Genomic DNA, 19480 nt, shown 5'->3' with positions numbered 1-19480 from the left:
GCCTAGGGATATTATATATAATATTAATCTTTAAAAGCAGGGCTTTTTAATAATATAAAGAGATTACATTTTTCTATTAAATTTATTATGTTATTTGCGTTTAAAGTTATTATGTAGGTTAGGTGGTGTGGGATATCTTGTAGCGCGGGGTTACTAGTGGCGCAGACTTTTGTCACATAAGTGTAATTTACATGAGAATTTTGTTTCGTAGTTTAAAAGAGCTAAAATGTATCAGCTTCTATCAATGAATTGCTTTGTTAATCAAAGCTCTTGTCCTACAAGCATAGTTTGTTCAAAGAACTCAATTGATTGTGTCCACTATGACCGTTCCGCTGGAAGCGTAAAAGGAAGTTGTGAGAGCGCTCCACTCAACAACTGGGCAGAGTTTTAGCGCTGGAGAGACACTAAGGGCTCTCGTTGCTCCAGATCAATATGACCATCTATTGATCTTTCTCCATGAGCTCACATTGTTATTACCAATTTAAGCTTTTGAAGAGGAGACAGTCAAGCTCATGATTCAGTGATATAATTTGTATATTCTAATTTCCTTGAACAGTCTTCATGTTGTTAACGACTAATTAACAAAGGCACTTCTAAACATAAGAGACCAAATACATGCAAATTTCCAACGCTGTAATCAACTTTATCCAATGTGAATACGCCACAGCTCACGGTCACAATCTCCTTTGAATGCAGTACGCGTGTGCAGCGTCGAATAGTTGTCAGATACCACAATGTCGCCCTTTTCCCAAGTGAAGTAAAGGCAAACGCGACGATCAAACAGAATGGAGTCAATCAGAGAAACAAGATTCTGCGACCCGTTATCAATGCTAACGTCATGGGAGTTGTAAGCCGTCTTCCACCGAGGCCACGGCTGGAGCCAGCGTACGCATGGCGTTCCCAGCGAGGGGTGCGGCTCAATCAGACGCGTGTTTGTCAAGTCAATCTGGAAGTAACCGTGGCTGTGACTGCTCCAGCGAATCTTGGATAGTTTCTTGATGTTGTAAGACTGTGGCAAGTAGTTCACGAACCGATTAGAAGAGGCAAAGAGCGTGTAGCCATCACCTGCAGGCGCAGCTTCCTGGCAAACAAAGTACTGAAACAGCGGAGCGTCAGAAACCTGCTTCTCCTCGCCTGTCTCCTCATCTATGATAGTCTTCAGCTTGAAAACGCCATCGAAATGCATAGGCATGGCCTCTCTGGATTGGACGCTGTTAGTGGTGCGATCTGGCTTTCCCCCCTTATCTTTGACTTCCTGGATCACGCCAAACTCCCAAGGCAAAACCTCGCCGAGATCATACGCTTTGGCAGTGAAAGCCCGACGGTCTGTGGTATCGGTGAAGCCGCGAAGGCAAACCGGGGAGCATAATTCAGACAATTTGCGGACCTTTTGCATGTCGACCGTGCAGAGCGCGTTCTTGGCAGATCCGATGTCTCGCGGTCGGACGATTAGGCCCGTTGGATAGAGATACTCAAAGTCCACATCCTTTCCATTCCATGAGAACAGATCAGATCGCTCTCTGAAGTACATGGGGCGGCCATTCTGGTACACAAGCTCATGGGACACAGCCTGGACTTTATGGGCATGCATCATAGTAATAGTGCCGTCAACCTTGCGTACCACGGCACCGTGCCAGGGAGTCATGGGCACCTCATTATCCTGAGGAAGCAGCGCAATGGAGATTTTATTAACATCGGTAGATGGATGAATCGATAAACGGACAGAGACTGGAAATCTCTTTTTGATAGCTTCAGCAAAAGCCTGGAAAAGGTTAGCTTTGAACTCCATGGCTCATCCAGTCGAACTGTGACTTACTTTACCGCGATTCAACATCCGTTTGGCAAGATCAGCATTCTCTTTATCAGCCCTTGAGCGGCCAAGCTTGATGTCTCGTTCGGTTTCCAAAAATTTCTTGTACCCGCAATATGTAGCGTTCACATCTGCGTTCTTTGAGATTTCTTCGGAGACATTGTATCCGTCAGGGAGGTTGCTTTCGAGACCTTTTCGAAATTCAGGAACCATTTCAAGATATTGCTCCTCTGTCAATGTGCTAAGATGGCTGTATTCTGACCCCAATAGCTGATACATGCGTGAGAATCGTATGTTGCTGCATCCCAATTCGTGGGCCATTGAGCGTAAAGTCTGGCCATATGTCCACACTTCGCTGTCAGATACATCCAAGAGATCTATGACATGGTTAGCCAGTGTCTGTTTGATTGATGAATATAGTGATGCATCATACCATTGTACGCTATGCCGTCAGATATAATTGTAAGATGACAGTCGTTTTCGGTTGCTTCCTTGACGGACTCGCAAAGGCCATTTAGGTGCAGCAATGAGACACGTTCTGCTTCATCTGGAAGAGAACCGAGGACCTTTGTCGACTTGTTGGAAGACTTGAAAGGGAATGCTGGTAGAATAAGCTCAATCGACTCATTGCGGTCAATGAATCCCTTGATGAGTTCTTTAGAAGTTATAATTGACTGAGGTATATCCCAGTCGTTCTTGTATTCAATACGATAGCGATTCAGCACAACAGCCGCTGCAGCAACCTTGTCCTCTATAGTCTTGGGTGGCGGTGGTTCGTCAGACAACTCGCGCGGTCGGTTCTTCGGATCCGACTGTTTGAGCAACATGTTCATTTTCTCTCGAGCCTCAGGTTTCTTCGAATCTAGATCAACAACAACTCTCTTCACAGACTCAGGCTGCAACTCAGCCTCGGCAGGCTCTTGAGGAATAAACGGCATTGTGGCGGCTGTTGATGGAAAACTTGGCAGAAGACAATGTAGTTGAAGCTTCTGTCTTGATGAAGACGAAAAGAAAGGCGGAAGAATTGGGCGGTGGCTGCAGCTTAAATAACCATTGTGCGATGAGAAATCATGGGACACGCGGCACACGGAAGAATGGCCTGATTTGTATCCGATTTCATTTAATATATGATAATATATAGTATTTACGTGTACGAATAAAACATTTGTATTTGTTTTCAATTACACAACCTGCCTGATAAGGTAAATGGTTCAACATTTAATTCCTTCCATGTAAGCGGTTAGATGGATGACTTTTCACTCACACAGCCTGGCGACTCCCATTTACTACAAACGGAAATATACATCTATAACTACCTGGTACCTTGGCGTATGGCCTAGTTGCGTATTACAGTAATACTCACCTACCAATGGTCTCGAACGCTGGCTAAAGCTTGCGAGATCCCCACATTATAAGGATGACGGCAGGGGAATTCCCACTACATGGGCTTATAGCAATATACCAGGGGTGGCCAAACTGCTCTATGCCAGGAACGGCCCACGTCGCTGACCCCTCGGCCTATACCGATGGCGATCCTACTCATCCCGCACATGAATGGAACGACAGCAATCATGCACTGTTAAGTTTGTTGCTTGGTAGTTGTCCAAATAAATTGTCCAAATGGCTAAACAATTTACAGTTCAGTTGCTGCAGAAGACTGTTGTGCCTGCTCACATGGCCTTGCGTACAACCGATCCCTTATAATAGCAACGTTGAGTCCTTCATAAGCAGCTGATTATGTTTAGTATAGCGATTAGCGTTGGGCTCAACGTTTGCCTTTTACGGCATTTCGGGTTATTACACATGGCTAAAAATATGCCTATACCCACCAGCCAGGATGCAAGGCTCCCTGAAAGACTTGGCTAGCTGGACTAGATCGATCCTGATCTGCACCATTTTGCAACAATTATTCAGCCTCTTGCATGTTGGCATAATAATAAGCATTTTCTACATTAGGAAATTACAAACGGCGTGGCGACAGTTACCGAGAAACTGCTTAAAGTTGGCTCGTCAAGCAATTAGTATTTTCTAAACTCTGCGAGAGCATGGGTGATCCGAGCAATACGAGTGAAGGATTGTGGACTCAGGTAGTACTATTACCACATTGCTGTATTATACTTGTCATCTTGCTGTTTGAAGTTCTGCTTGAAGATGTAGTAAGCAGCACAGCCATTCACACTTATTCTTGACAGTTTCAGGATATATGCCCCTATTCCCATCTACGCCTCAAGTGTTGCAGTAGTTTTCGGAGCAATGGAAGCTAGATGGTATTGGTATACCGCCGGCGAATTTCTCTCCCGATATTGCCGGGACCCGATAAACTAACGGAAGAACTCTCAGTCTTTCCGGAGAACTTCGGCGTTCAAAGCATACGACGTGGTGAAACTCGAGCTCGCAGGATTATAGACGGAATCCACGGGAGTGATGATGCAATGAGTTACCGTCGTCAATCTCGACCTTGGCTTGGACAATCAGTAGTGCTGCTCAATGACGCTCTTCTAACTTTAGAGAGCGAAGAGATGAGGTAAAAGCACATGTAACCTCCATGTTTGTGAGCTCAACTATCATTGTCTAACATTGTCACACACCAGCAGTGCCTTCAAATTGAAGCCGGAAGCTTCTTCATGATCAAGCTTGCGGGGCTCATAACCGTTGCAATAAAAAAGGGGCCCCGTCCTCACTAAAAGAGGTATTAATCCTTATAAGGGATATCTATTGCAACATGTAGAAATCTTCTTTTTAAATAAACTACTTATTCTGCTTAGGATGTCCAAACCGGCAGAAAAGAGAACACACTCTCCCATATTCGACAGCCTCTCATCTCGAGGCCCAACCATGACATTGAGCCATCCTGAATGCTTTCTATTGAAGGTTGCTGACGAGATGCCACCATTTCTAGTGGCGATAACACTCCAAATTTACCACTAAACCCGTTACGACCCGCGCGGTACGGCATTTGATGACGAGCAGCGGTTCGGTTCCCTCCCATTCGACAATGGCCTTCTGCGCCACTCCTCGCCAAGCTGAATAGCATCATTATTTCCCAAGCCGCAGAGTCAAGTCCTGTTTGTCTCGAAGAACATGACGTTATCGATCAGATCGTTGATAGCGCGACTGATATGTGGGCTTTTCTCGCTTTGCGGTCCACCGCTCCATCGTCTGTCTATTGTTCGAAGCTCGAGACTTGAGTACAACGTCGGTTGCATATTTCTGGCGTTATTCAGTGTTACTTGGCGGCGCGTCCAATAACGACTGCGATTCGGCCTTGGGGTCCAGATAGTCAAAGAGCAACCGGATAATAGATGCATCGCCCCTAGAGATAGCCTCTGATAGCGGTGTTCTGCCCTCGTTATCCTTCGACTCGATTGCGAATTTCCCCGAATCCAGTAGCAGCTCGACAATTGAATAAGATCCCGACATTACGGCATACGATAGCGGTGTTCGTCCATAATTATCCTTGGAGTCAACTTCAACCTCACCCGCGTCAAGTAGCAGCTTGACAATTGACGCGTCATTCCATAATGCGGCGTAGCATAGCGCCGTTTGGCCATCACTCTCCCTCCAACCAGGCTCAATCTTCCCCGAGTCTAACAGAAGCTTGACAATAGATGCAAAACCCATGGTTATGGCCAAGAACAGGGCTTGGTGCACGTGTTCAGTTTCTGCATCTTCATCAGGCTTGTAAGAAGAGAGCAAAAGCCTTGTTACTCCATCGAGTCCGCCTTCAGCTGCTACCAACGCCCCGCTAATTCCCAAAGCACCGTACATGTAGTCAAGCGCTTTTTTGACTGTTCGTTCTCGGCCGCAGAGAGCAGACCACGTCAGTGCTGAGTTGTTAAACTGCTGGATATTCCGGCGATACAAGAATGGGTCAAGGGTAGAAAGAAATCGCCGGTTCGTTTGAGCCAGCGCGTTGATGTCTCTCTCCGACTCCAGCTGCGAAGCAATAGCTAGGAGAAGTTCGTTTGGCAAACGCAGCATTACTAGTAATGGGCTCGATTCATTGTTGACGGCGTAGGATCTCAGTGTAGCTCAGTTGGTCTCATATGATTTTAAAATGTTTGACATGGGAGATGTCAGGTGACCCTTGACCGTCAATTTACAGAACTCAATATTAGTCGTTTGGCATTCTTTGCCTCTATTGGCCTTTCATACTGAGACCAGCTCTGTGGTGTTTGCTCACTACTTGAAAAAAAATGCCCACGAAGAGCGGAAGTGAGATTTTGAAGACACCACAAAAAGTACAACAGTTTTACGCCTTTTAAAGATCTGTCAGAAGGTATTGTTACTATTGTTTGAATCTGTGTTGCCCTCTCAAGGCGTTCCTGGCGCTAAGCAGAATTGATGTGCCGACTGAGATCACCTAGCTGGAACTATGCCGTGCGGTTGAACGCGGCCAGCCAATCTCGCCGACATGAATAGGATCCCTTAAAGCCGCGTAGTTTAGACTGAGATACCGGTATATGGTTAATGTCTACTAGTTTGCTTAAGATCAATGGGATTATTCCAGTTACCCTGTTTAATTTGAGTCACCAGGTGAGGTGCTCAGACACTTGCACAGGCAAGCAGCTGAAGTACTCAACTTCCAGCGCTTTATTTATTTTCCATTTGAAGCAGCACTTTCTCTATACCACAGAATATATATATAACGATAGCTCAAGAATACTATAAAGCTTTAACCCTACCACTCTGAGGATCTTCGTGGCGGACTTTACATAAGCCATACACTAAGCCGGGAACTGCGGCCGCAATTTGCGGCCGCAAATCCGCAACTCCACTCCGCAACAAGATACCTTGAGTTGACATGCCCCAACAGCACAAATCACTCAGAAACAATGTATTCTGTTGTGGCCATTCGCGAATTTCGCTGTATTCCACTTGGGTATTTCTAATTTTTCGCACCTGCTTATTAATCTAGTGCTATTACGAATGCTCCAACGCGCGTTGTGTCGTCTTCTAATAAGCTGTTCACGTAGCGGCACACACGTTGGAGCTATGATGATCTTCGTCTACTTTTCAAGAGCTGCGAAGAATATATGGAGCAAGCACGGCCGTGTAGTCTCATAGTGTTAATGGAAATAAGGATATATATTTGTTGCTTTGCATCCCCGAAAACAGAGTTATAGTTGGATTTATTTCAAGGGCAGACTCTTTCATCCCAACAAACTGGTTCACCATGGCCGACAAAAAACTGATTGTAGTTCTTGGTGCCACTGGAAACCAAGGCAGTTCCGTTGTCAACACTTTTCTGAAAGATGCAAGATGGCGAGTTAGAGGGCTTACTCGGAATCCATCCAGCGCAAAAGCCAAGGCACTCTCTGCTCGCGGTGTAGAAGTCGTTCAAGCTGATATGGATGACCTTTCCAGCCTCGCGGCCGCTTTTCAGAATGCTAATGCCATTTTCGTCGTGAGCGACTTTTGGGGGATATACGGCGCCCTTGCTCAACAAAAGAAAGACGCCAGCGAGAAGCCGCTGAATCTACTGGCGGGAGAAACCGAATTGCAGCAGTTGAAGAACGCAATCGACGCCGCTTCTCAAGTGCCTGAATTGGAAAGATTCATTTTGTCTACTCTCTCCAATGTGACAAAGTGGTCTAGAGAGAAGTATACCCATGTGTATCATTTTGATCTCAAAGCGCGTGCATCCGCCTATGTTGAAGAGACGCATCCAGAGTTGTGGGCGAAAACTAGCCTCTTTCAAGCTGGTCTATTCTTGAACACATATGTGGAAAGTCCAAACTTTATCCCTCGAAAAGCAAGTCATCCCCGACAACAGAGATTCGCTATTTAAGCAAAATGTACTGACATATCTCAGAACGCGGATGGAATCGCCCAATTCATTACTACGATGGCCGCCGACTTCAAGCTGCCGTGGATTGCTGCAGAAGAAGACACCGGACCATTCGTCAAAGCTTTGGTTGAAGAAGATGCAGGCAAAAATCTGATTGCTTACCGAGATTGGGCGACTCTTCGAGAAATGGTACAAGCTTTCCAAAACGCCTCTGAGATCAAGTCCGAAGTGGTAGTGGTACCTCGTGAGGAGCCAAATGAATTCTTGCCGCCCGATTTAAAGCTCGAGATTGACGAGGGTTTTCTTTATTTTGAAGAGTTTGGATATGAAGGTAGAGATGACCCAACCATCCTTCACCCAAGCCAGGTAAGCGTGTTCCCATGGCAGTCGATGCGATTGAAGCATAAGCTAAGCAGAATGTAGCTGGAAAACCCCCCCAGATTGGATACAATGGAGCAATATTACAGAAAAGTAGACTTTTCCAGAGTATTCTCCGCATGAGAAACTGTCTACTGTAGTATTGCTAAAGGCTGAAGTTGCATGCACGGAGCAAAACTCAATATTCTACTTGTAGTGAGATGTCAGTTGACTCAATGATTTATCCAAGTTGTGTATCTTGTATCAATCAACTAGCATCCCTTGTAGCGAATAAAAAGGGGTTTACTGGGAGAAACAAGAGCGCTCACCATATTCTCATATTCTCGTGTAGACGGTAGCATGGCATACGGTAGTGGTACTGCAGCTATTGCTGTCGTTTTACCGCTCGACATTGATAGATGTAGAATGAGGGACCACTGCATGAGCCTCCAACCTTGCTTCTTTAGGCAGTCCAGACTTTGTCTCGCAAAACAAGTCAGGAGTGTGGACATTGGCGTGGCGGTGACTGTCGGCGGTGGAAGAGCACAAACGACGGTGGTCCGTTACACCTTCGTCGACTGCTGTGGCGAAGGACTTGATTGGTCATGCGGGTCGTGAGAAGCGTTTGAATCGTCATCTCGTCGGCTTCACCATCTCCAAATGGCCTCGTCGGAAGCACGAAGGATGCTTATTCAGCGGAGATGCGGGGAGATCAAGGCGCACTCGGCATGTACTGAATCCTCCTCGAGGCTGTCTGCACAGAGTAAGCGACCTCAGGTCCAAGACAATGGCATCTTCTTCCCCAATAGGGCAAATGATATCAGCTAGAGCCTCTCGAGTGCTCGGCGCCGGCGCTTTTCGTGCTCTTCTGAGATAGTATCAAAGTCAATCGCTTGGCCTAGGGCGGCGTTGGACTTCTAAATACGGAAGGCTGTTGCCTGGAGCAAAACCTATAGGTAAGATGAAAGGATTGATATTTGTAGGCCCAGCTACCCCTGCTTTTGCATGCAAGAGCAGGTAGCGCCGGACCCCCTCCGAGATATGACCCCCTCCGAGTTGTGACCCCCAAGGCACTAAAATGTCACTTACACGATCAGCAATAGGCATCGCTTCCTTATGGAAGATGTTTATAAAAGGAGGACAGGCGGGATCTTGCAAAATTGATTGTGGTCTCTAGCCTTGATCACATTGATCAAAACGCCCAAGTCTAGTTTATTTGCTTCGATCCATCCATCTGACATGGCGATTTTGTCTGTACGGTCCCTGCTCTGGGCTTTCGCCTTGTTTAATGCCCAACCCACCACAGCTATCCAATCCGGGGATGCTGATACATTGTTCAATTCCTGGAACAACGCGCTTCTGGTTCGATCTGGGGGCAGTGCGTTCTATAAGGCGGCGCTGAATAATGGCAATTTTGATGATACATGGACAGGAAGCTTGGATATCCTTGTCGCAGAAGATGCTTATGAGCGCACTGGCGACCCCAATCTGAGAGGTCTGGTCTACGACCTCGTCAACACCTGGCTGGCAAAGGTCCCGCCGCCATGGACCTGGGACTGGTGGAACGATGACATTGGATGGTTTACTTTGGCGCTCATTCGCGGCCATCTCATCACCGGCAACGCCAACTTCCTGACCAATGCAAAGTATGGCTTCGACCTTGCCTACTCGCGCGGCTGGAATACTCAATATAACGGAGGCGGTATCTGGGAGCAGAATCCCGAGGGCAAGCCCAGCGAGCTCATGAAAGAGGCTCTAGCCAACGACAGTCTAGGAAAAGTCGCCTGTCTCATCTACCAAGCGACCCACGATACGGCGTATCTTTCCAAATGCCTCCAGATATTTGACTGGGTTCAAAGCCACATCTACGACGCCGGGACCGGGCAAATATACAGGGGCATCCGTCCAGACAACACATTGGACAAGGCGTCAGCGGCTTACAACCAGGGCACGTTTCTTGACTTTGTTGGGATCGTCTATGAGTGCACGGGAAATGCCAGCGCCAAAGCCATCGCGCAGAAAGCCATCGACTACGCAAAGGACCATCTGACCTCGAATGGAATATTCAGCAACTCCGACCCGAACCTTAACACCTGGGCCGACGAAGTTGCACGCGGGGCGGGACGCTTTGTTCACAACCATCAGTTGTGGGACAAATACTACCCCTGGTTTGTGCAGAACGCCGATGCCATCATGAAGAACCGGCGGTCTGACATTGGCCTCACAGCCAACGTCTGGGACCAGGCCACTATAGTGGACAACTCGTATGTTGCCAACAAATTTGCCAGTGCGGTTGCCTGGCTCCAATACACACCAGCCACCATGCCGTCGGAGATTGGAGGCCTGCATTACATAGTCAATCAACAGACGGGCCTGCTCATCGATAACGGCAACACCGGGGCCACTGAGGGCGCTACGGTCAAGCAATGGGGCTACAACGGCAACCAGAACCAGCGGTGGCAATTCTCGCAGAACTCGGATGGCACCTGGAACATCCTCAGCATGACAAGCTTCAAGGCCATTGACTGTCCTAATGGACAGACGGATGACAACCTTGCCATGGTTCAATGGTCGCGTAACCGGGACACGAACCAGCGCTGGATCTTGGAGAAGCAGACGGATGGCAGTTACTTGATCCAGAATGCGGCCAGTGGAAAATATTTGGATGGAGCCTCCAACTCGACTAATGGTGCTTCCTTGATTCAGTGGAGCAGGAACGGACAACCTCAGCAACGCTGGGTTTTGAAAACCGTTTAAGCTCACCGAAATACTACCTCGGGCACTCTAAACTTTTATCATTCGTGTGAATACCAAAGCCTCGGAGCTCTGTACATAGTAATTGGGGCTGATAATACAAAGCCTATCCTAAAGATGGGATGCATATTGGAGACATTCTGCTTCATGACTAGACAGTTGGCTTGGTAATATATCCAATTTAATACTTTCAGCAATCGTGCCAAGCTCTAAAAGCTTGCTGTAGTAAAATGCAACCATGGTGTAAACACAAAAGTACGTGTTCAATATTGAGTTAGTTTTCGTAAACCTTGATCACGTCCTGCGGGACATGAAGCTCAAACTCGACATCTGTAAAATTCTTGCTGATTGTCACAAACTTGCCCACCAATTCCATTTCTAGTTTTTGGCCCACCAGCCTGTCCCACTCAGCTCCCTCAATAGCGATTTGTGCTGACTTCGGCTGGATTGTATCTGTGACCGACTTTTTAATGCTGGATATACCCGCTAGAGGGAATAGGGCAATTCGTTGTGCCAGCCTCTCAACATACTTGTTCATTTCTTCCGGCGTGTCGAATGCCTTGTTGACATAGCCATATTTCTCAGCCGTTTCTGGGTCAAGATCGTTCCCTGAAAGCACGAATTCCATGGCACGGGCCCGTCCAATATGCAATGGCATCCACGCAACACCACCTGTCCCGGGATGAAGACCGAGCGTTACTTCAAAGTTGCTGAAACGAGCATTCTTTGAAGCAAATCGCATATCGCACGCTGCAAGGAACTCGTTTGCTATACCTCGGGCAGGACCACTGACCATGGCAATCACAGGCTGAGGCAGGTTGCTCATATTCAAGAATGTTGCGCCCTGAATGGCTGCAAGTCCAGGTGCGTCTGGGTTGGGCTCGCCTGCACAGTTATATCGAGTTAGCATGTCCAATTTACGCTGCTTTCACGTGGAGAGACTAGCCTGGCTCAGGAAAGAGATCATAGTGCGCGCTGAAGAACTCTGCATTGCCGCTTTTGAAGATGACGACTTTTGTGGTGGTATCGTTTTGAAGAAGAGTTACAAGCTCACTTATCTCGACAACTGTTTCGTGGCGGAATAAGTTGATCGCACTATTGGTATTATTAATAGTGACTGTCAAAACAGCACCATCTTTATCCAAAGCCAAAGTTCCGAAGCTGGTCGATATGGCGACAGCGAAATACAGGAAAAAGGGTAAGAAAAGTTTCATGTTGGGTAGTAATCGAGATATTGTATGTTGTGGGGCGCAGGTTGCAGAAACAATGGACATCGCCAATTGGAAGTATTTATATTTCTTTTCGACTTTCAGTCACGTATGCTGTTGTAGCATGCTATCGTAGTACCACAATAGTAATCAACATAAGCTCCGTAGTAGCTCATGGTTATCCACAACCGATTACTGATTTCACTTGGCCGCCAGAGATAGTTCAAGTTATTTCTATTCATATTTGTCAGAAACTCAGCATATCTATCCGAACCCGAGTATGTTTATAAATACAAAATTTATTATGGAAACCGCTGAGAGAAATGCCAAATTGTTCAGCCGTGGCCAAGCGATGAAGTAGTCTGCGAACTATTAACATCATGGCGAAATTCGTGCTTGCGCCCGTTTACACCAAGTATTGCTAGTACATATAATGGCGATGCTTGGAAGCAATGTTGCCAGCATCGAGGCGTTGAAGAAACTTGCTAATAGGCAGTATGGGATTTTGTTGCCAGAGAAGAGACAAGCTTTGACTTAGTAACTAACAATCCCCTTGAGCTTAGGCCAGATTTCTTCAGTCGCACTGATGTGCGAGATGTTGCGGCAGCTCACATTGCAGCTTGCGAGAAACCTAATGCCGCAAAGAGGCGGTTCCTCATTGGTGTAAAGGTCATTTACCAGGATGCCGTTGATCTAGTGTGAGCCAAGAATCCACAACTGCTGAATCGACTGCAGTTGGTGTGCCTGGATCTGGTAAGCAGCTGGAAACGTATGCGCTTGATACGACGGCGGTGGAGCCTTTACTGGGCTGCAAGCTTACCCCGGTGGAGGATACTGCTATTACTATTGCGAACACTATCAGTCAGCTTCTAGCAAGAGAAAGATGAGTTGCGGTTTCTGAGAAGCTACGGCGTACTGTCAAGAGAGAATACAGCTAGTGAGCTACGAATTGGCAATATAACGCGCATAACAAAATGTTGGATCAACGCTAGTTATTCCCAGTATCAAACTGTATCGTTGGTCAACTAATAGTATACGCAATAACTATGTACACCAATGCCAATGATGCAATAATCACTCATGTCATTTTATGTAATCCATGAGAACTTCAACGCAATCGCATGCCATCACGGGACAATGATTCCAATAGGTGATGGCAATCTGGACATAACGGCTTTAATGTTGCGATGAGTTAGTTGTATTCTCGTTAAATCCGGCACAGAATAGAGAATGCTTTGAGATTGATCTTGCATCGCGTAAAACACACGGGAATGCGGTAATAGTACGCGGGAATATGCGGTGGTATGCGGTAATATACAGTGGTCTGCGGTGATTTACAGCCCCCGAGCATGAGCACGTCTCACGGGTTTACCATCTGACCTGTCTATGCTTATAAATAATATTTAACTATTCAGCTATAAGTGTGGCATTCAAGATATAAATACAACGAGGCCCGAGTAATTTTTTTTCACAATGGAGTTTTATGCAAAACCTGGGCCATGCAAGCTTGATTGGTGCTCCTACCAGCAACGGAGTGTTCCGGTGAGAGGGTTGCTGGGGCAGAGGGGCATCGATCTACTCCAGGATAGTCTAGGCTCATCTTACGCCACGTGCTGGAGCAATGGATCCTGAATCCCCCTGAATCCTTTCGGATTTCGAACTAGCCTCATTGCAGCCTCAACTGTAACCAAAAGCTTACCCTACGTTTTATTTCCATGATTGGATATTGTCACATTTCAAGAAGATCAACAGCTTTTACATGCTTCTAGAGTACCGTGAACAGCTGAAAGTTATCAGAATACACCACTAAGTACTTCTGCTTCTATTTTTTATTGGTGATGGATACTTACTTATGTACATAATTCGGAATTGTATACGTGAATAGTATACTCAAACGTCTTCGCTTAAACATCAATCAAGGCTTACTTATACCGCGACACCGTTCAACACGCTGTTAGAAAAACTTCAATGCTGCTTGAAATCAATAAAACTCCATCGATTGAAAAGTTACTGCTATTGACTCTGAATCATCGTCAGTAATAGACGGATGGTTCAGCACTACGATGTTACAAATATATATTTCGCGAACCAGACAGCGTATCGCTTTCAAGATTATTGCCATGGTAATATAAAGTTTCGGCACGTCATGATCAGACCACTGCTTACGTCAAGATACGAGTTACTAATAGGCAATAGAGTATCTCCATAGTAATTTGTACAATTCTTGCTATCTGTATTTACATATATGTACGTATATTTATACATGTACTCTTTAAATTATGAACAGACTTCATGTCAAAACACTGCCACCCTTATGCTCGGCCGGCGGGCCAAGTGGTGCCGAAACGGCCGTTGGTGGCTGCAATGACGGGGCTGCCGTGCGAGTCGTCGACGTAAACGTACTGAGAGCCAACCTGCTGGAGCTCCCAGTCGCGAGGGGGCGTGTTGATGGCACCGCCAATGAACTCGGTGGCCGCGAGCACCCTCTGTCCGTCATCCTTGGTGTCAAGAGCGTTGCTAGGGGCATTGCTCAAGATGTCCTGAGTGAATCCCTTCCACGCACCAGAGCCGTCCTGAGAGTTGACCAAAACAGGACCGTCACATCCACGGATGAGAGAGACATCGCTCCAGCCCCAGCCATTGGCGTCCCAGCTGAACTCGAACCATGTGCCGAGCCAGTGAGCCTGGCCGTTGAGCATCGTTGCGTCAACTCCGCGCTGGATGCGGCCCTCCCAGCCATCGGGGAAGGACACAAACTGAGTTGCGCCGGCTGCGACCCAGATGTACTTGTAAGGAATCGTGTCGCAGTTGTTGTGGAAGGCGTAGAAGCCTCGCCAGTCATTGTCGGTGTTGGTGATGAAGATACCCTTGCCGCCATTATCGCTGTCGCCCCAGGTCAGGGTTGGCGAAGTGCTGCAAGTCCAGGCGCGCTTGGACTTTGATCCCTCAGCCTTGAGAGACTGGCGCACCAAGCCACCAGTCTGATAGCTCTTGAAGTGATCTTGCGGTACAGACTTGATGGTATTGACATCAGGCGCAGTGATGTTGTTGGCGGGAGCTGCTCCAGGGGCTTCAGTTGGGAGCGCGATGGCAGCGCCAACAAACGGGAGAAGAGAGATGACACGCATGATGATATCAGATGAATGGATGGCTGATCTTGGTTGAAACAATGCTTGTTGGATGGCTGGATTGAAGACGAGATGAAGCAATGCCTTCACTTATATACTTTTTTTTTCTCTCTATTCGCATGTTCATGCGAGACTGGGATAGTCGACCTTGAAGCAAGGCTATCTTGTCGCCTTCACCACGCTTTGCTCACAACTGCCGCCTCCTCGGTAGTTGCCGTAAGATTTGAGTTGCCAAATAAGCTCCTGGGCAGTGACAGAATCCGCAGGTTCCGCAGCTTCAATGGCGTGCTGTAGTAGAACCGAGCCAATTGACGAGAGTTGTAGCCAAATCCGGCCCTTGAGTAGCAGCAGCAGCCATGTCGAGTTAATGGCTATAGGTAGCCTATGATGAATACAGAAGGAGATGAGTTGCAGAAGATGAGTCTATCATTATACCTAGCAATGGAAGGATTCAGCATCTTATGAGATGGTCTGCTGCGGCATTATATCGGCAGGATCCATTCGAGCGTATTACAGGCAAGTATGCTTATTGGAAATGAAAACATCTTTGCCTTCCTTTTGTAGAAACAATAAATATGTATCCACATATGAAGGATTCAAGGCAGCAGTGTCCGGCGATGTTATGCTAGGCAATATAAGCCTTCTGATGCCGGATATCGCATAGCGTGGGCCAGGGTTGCATCCTGGCTGCAGTTAGTTCCACTTTTAGCACTCAACTAGGACTTTTAGCAACCAACTACGAAAGCGTGCCTGACTATCATCCCACGAGGCACACCCTTCATATTGCAATGAAGGCGTATTAACAACCAGGCTGGTTATGCTTACCGGTTAGTTCGAAAACAGAAAGTGAAAACAGAAGAGGAAGAGCAAGAAATCCTTCAACAGATTGCAATCATCCTTCAGCAGATTGCAATTAATCAAAAGAACAAGATAATTGAGAGCTTGGAAACTGTATATATAGTAGATAGATTGCCGTTGTATTACAAGAGAAGTCACCACCGCTCTCAAGTTTGTGGCACGTCCAATCTCTTTGCTCACAGGTCAAGAAGGCTTTGCTTCTCTCTTCTTTCGCTACTCAAAACTTGTGAATCTGTTCTCGCAATCTCACATACACTCCGCCAATATGGTTTTCTCCAGCAAGAAGTTAAGCGTTGCCGCTTCCCTTTTCACATTGGCCCTTGCCGATCCATGGCCAAAGCGTGGCCTGGCTGCGAACGATGATGTTCCCATCTCGCAGTTTAGCGGGTCGTGGAATGGCCACGGTTCGCAGGTCAACTGGCAGTACAACTGGGATAGCACAACCAACCAGAAGCAAAGCTGGGCGGAGTTTATACCTATGTTGTGGGGCACGCAGAGCTACCATACCACCCAGTGGTTCGACAATGCATGGTATTGGATCAACAATGGAGGCTCAGGGCACTTGCTGGCCTTCAATGAGCCAGAACAGGGTGGCCAGGCCAATCTGAGCCCTGGCGATGCTGCCAATGCGTGGAGGCAATACATGGAGCCTTTCTATGGCCACGCGCAACTCGGTGCTCCTGCTGTCTCCAACGACGGTTACAACTGGATCAGCCAGTTCTTGCAGGCCTGCAGTGGCTGCCACATTGATTTCATTCCCATTCACTGGTACAATGATTGGACCCTGGAGAACGACTTTGAAAACTGGGTCAACAGTATCTGCTCGCTTGGCGGTGGCCGTCAGGTCTGGATTACAGAGGTATGTTGCTTACAAAAACTTGTATCAGAAAACAATAATGATTACCCGGAATTAACCACTCGAACAGTTCCAAGCAGGCGGAACCATTGACCAGCAGAGTACATTTTTGCGATCGGCGATCCCGTTCCTCGACAACAACCCTTGCGTCTACCGCTACTCTTACTTTGGTACCGCGGACAATTCCAAGGTGTTGCTACAGAACGGCGGACCTGCCCTTTCTCCCCTGGGAGTTCAATATACCTTTAGCCCTTATGGCTCGGGCAATGGACCTAACTAAGATCACGACGTTGAAAAGATACTGGTGTACATACGACATTTTCAAGTTCATGGTCAGGTAAAAAGGATGAATACTACTGTACATACAATACCTTCAAATACATAGTCAGATCAAAACAAAAGATACTGCTTGAAATGAAGATTTTTAAATACTGTGATCAAGCTTTGTGCATCAGTATTGCCAGTTTGTCAATTTATGACTCAACATTCTTAGGGTAGAATTAGATGCTGAAAGCTCTTATGAATATGCGAATTATGTAGTCGTTTGGTCCCTGTAAATAGTAGCCTCAATCTTCTAAACTGTTTTAATACCTCTTTTTCCCGCAACAGATTTTTTTTTTAAAAAAAAAAACCCCCCATTGCTGTAATTATGAGAAGCATACTTCTATCCGCAGACACTGACAGACATTCATAATGGCAAAGGTTGCGATTATGAAGATGCATTGATCTATCTAACTAGTATACAATCCTATGTAAATATGTATATGCGTGACTATATACGTAACACGACTGTGAAGAAGAATAAGTACTTCGGATGATTTATGAACAAAGGCAGGGATAAAATTCCCGATACTACTTTATAGTAGCCACAGCAATTCTCCTTGTTTCAAGTCTAAGCCGCAATCGCCAAGACTTTATGGCTGTCTAGGGTTAGGAGGGCAAGCAGCTCCAACGCAGCAGGTGATTTGGCCAGATTGGCACTGTCCGAAAGAGTTGGCAGCGCCATCGTTGACATACGTCCAGGCGGCGTGCTGGCAGGGGGCGAAGAAGGGCGCAGCAGACGTGGCTCCTTCATCGCTTCGGAGCGGGTTAACACAAGCGTTTTGTCCGTCGTTGTTCTTTGTATCATGTTAGCCTCAGCTTACTGCAGAGATATACTTCAGATTCAACTTACGCCGCAAGAGTTGAGGCTGAATAGGTTCTTGTTGCAACCAGTTACAACTTGTCCGTTGCAAGAGCAAACAATGGCAACAGAGAATCCGTTACTAGTGAAGAATTAGTTGATAGGAACAGGCAATGCGACTGGTGGACTATGACTTACACATAAGAGATATCAACATCGGCGACGGCTTCAGTAGACCCCTGAGGAACAACAAAGTTACCCTCAATCAGGGAATCATCGCCAGTAATGGCCCAGCCGGCATCGTTGATGGCGACGTTACCAATCCATCCAGTTGGCACGGCAAAGGCAGCAGTAGCACCATTGGCCATGGTGCCGGGACCTACATTGCCCGACACAGCGGAAGGTCCGTTGGGGTCGTGAGCGTGCGAGGTCGAGATGGCATCACCGTGGCTGTTAATGACAGTGATGGTCAAGAACTGAGGAGCGGCAGCAATTTCAAGACCGTGAATGTTGGGAGCAGCTGTAGGGCCGGCTATTCGAACGGTTGAAGCAATCGTGCCTTCAGTTCCAGTCAATGCCGGCTGAGGAGCAGCGAGGACAGAGCTGGCAAGGCCAAGTAGGGAGATGTAAGTCAAGCGAGCCATTTTAGATACAAATGAACAGCGTCGAAAAGGAGGTGAAAGTCTCTGATACAAGGCAATTGAAATTCTTGAGATTGATGGCGATATCATGACAAAAGCTCTGGAGCGAGGTCTCTCTTTATAGTATGGTTCTACTGCTTAGTACTGACTGTACTGGTATCTCCCAAATCGACTGGTGAGTTTGTTCGACCGATACCAGAATCCAATTCCAGTCTCAACCCTTGTCCTCTTCCCGTTTGATCCTGTGGATACTGACAATAGAGTCTTTCCTGGAATTCGAAGAACAAAAGCTGCTGAGATTGTCCATTTTCGGTCACTCCTAGATAGTAAGAGTAGCCCTTTGAATCCTATAGCTACGTTAGTTGAGCATGATTGGCTCGGATGCAAAGATGTACCGTGATTTGAGCATGGTACAATATCACAACCTTCTCTTTTGGTACAATCAATATGCGGCTTAAAACATCCGTCTATCCAGGTCCAGGGTATTTAGGCCCGAAGCGTGGCTTAAATACAACTCTGATGAAGGACAAGGGTGGCGTGAGGAGGATAGTTACTAAGCCGTGTGCCTTTTTGTACAAATGTATTCATATGAATTATAGGTATGTAGTAACTCATGATTTATGGACATTCATTCAGATACCTCAATACAGGTGTTCGTTGCTTCTTTTCTAACCTCTTACAATGAAAGCGTTCATAGTTCGGCCAAGTTCAAAATGGAAAATTCCTTAGTCTTTGTTACTGCTTTGTTCTTAGTATTGCCGTAGCTTACAAGGATCGCGCGTTCTCTTTTCATAGTCCAGGAACTGCTTATATTTGAGTAGCTATGTATTATGTTTGTGGCTAGCGCCGGTTATTATTACTTATTAGTGCTGTGATAAGCGGCATTCCTTCCAGGCAGCACTGTTTACGCCGAACGAAACTGCGCTTTAACCACGAATAGTATGTCAACAGGCT

At 46.7% G+C, this 19480-nt stretch overlaps 8 protein-coding genes across 8 annotated transcripts; 3 read left to right on the top strand and 5 right to left on the bottom strand.

The window, feature by feature from the left end:
• Positions 1-643: 643 nt before the first annotated feature.
• TGAM01_v202018 (hypothetical protein) lies at positions 644-2748 on the bottom strand (the record flags this gene model as incomplete). Its single annotated transcript, XM_018800249.1, has 3 exons — positions 644-1762; positions 1817-2187; positions 2244-2748. 3 exons carry the CDS (start codon positions 2746-2748, stop codon positions 644-646), a joined length of 1995 nt encoding a protein of 664 aa, XP_018666391.1.
• Positions 2749-5026: 2278 nt separating this feature from the next.
• On the bottom strand, positions 5027-5791 carry TGAM01_v202017 (hypothetical protein; the record flags this gene model as incomplete). The annotated part of the gene is made up of 1 exon (XM_018800248.1): positions 5027-5791. The coding sequence occupies one exon, from the start codon at positions 5789-5791 to the stop codon at positions 5027-5029; it is 765 nt and encodes a 254-aa protein (XP_018666390.1).
• Positions 5792-6986: 1195 nt separating this feature from the next.
• Positions 6987-8102, top strand: TGAM01_v202016 (hypothetical protein; the record flags this gene model as incomplete). The annotated part of the gene is made up of 3 exons (XM_018800247.1): positions 6987-7535; positions 7626-7967; positions 8025-8102. The coding sequence occupies 3 exons, from the start codon at positions 6987-6989 to the stop codon at positions 8100-8102; spliced, it is 969 nt and encodes a 322-aa protein (XP_018666389.1).
• Positions 8103-9197: 1095 nt separating this feature from the next.
• TGAM01_v202015 (hypothetical protein) lies at positions 9198-10715 on the top strand (the record flags this gene model as incomplete). The annotated part of the gene is made up of 1 exon (XM_018800246.1): positions 9198-10715. The coding sequence occupies one exon, from the start codon at positions 9198-9200 to the stop codon at positions 10713-10715; it is 1518 nt and encodes a 505-aa protein (XP_018666388.1).
• Positions 10716-10986: 271 nt separating this feature from the next.
• Positions 10987-11926, bottom strand: TGAM01_v202014 (hypothetical protein; the record flags this gene model as incomplete). The annotated part of the gene is made up of 2 exons (XM_018800245.1): positions 10987-11597; positions 11767-11926. The coding sequence occupies 2 exons, from the start codon at positions 11924-11926 to the stop codon at positions 10987-10989; spliced, it is 771 nt and encodes a 256-aa protein (XP_018666387.1).
• A 2306-nt stretch (positions 11927-14232) lies between these two features.
• Positions 14233-15048, bottom strand: TGAM01_v202013 (hypothetical protein; the record flags this gene model as incomplete). Its single annotated transcript, XM_018800244.1, has 1 exon — positions 14233-15048. One exon carries the CDS (start codon positions 15046-15048, stop codon positions 14233-14235), a length of 816 nt encoding a protein of 271 aa, XP_018666386.1.
• A 1123-nt stretch (positions 15049-16171) lies between these two features.
• Positions 16172-17042, top strand: TGAM01_v202012 (hypothetical protein; the record flags this gene model as incomplete). The annotated part of the gene is made up of 2 exons (XM_018800243.1): positions 16172-16765; positions 16833-17042. The coding sequence occupies 2 exons, from the start codon at positions 16172-16174 to the stop codon at positions 17040-17042; spliced, it is 804 nt and encodes a 267-aa protein (XP_018666385.1).
• Positions 17043-17676: 634 nt separating this feature from the next.
• TGAM01_v202011 (hypothetical protein) lies at positions 17677-18529 on the bottom strand (the record flags this gene model as incomplete). The annotated part of the gene is made up of 3 exons (XM_018800242.1): positions 17677-17880; positions 17937-18027; positions 18084-18529. The coding sequence occupies 3 exons, from the start codon at positions 18527-18529 to the stop codon at positions 17677-17679; spliced, it is 741 nt and encodes a 246-aa protein (XP_018666384.1).
• Between the last annotated feature and the right edge of the window lie 951 nt (positions 18530-19480).

The sequence above is a fragment of the Trichoderma gamsii genome (genome assembly GCF_001481775.2).
Source record: "Trichoderma gamsii strain T6085 chromosome Unknown Scaffold_5.2, whole genome shotgun sequence".
NCBI classification, from domain to species: Eukaryota; Fungi; Ascomycota; class Sordariomycetes; order Hypocreales; family Hypocreaceae; genus Trichoderma; species Trichoderma gamsii.
Note: the sequence above shows the minus strand (reverse complement) of the source record. Positions and strands in the feature narration are given on the sequence as shown.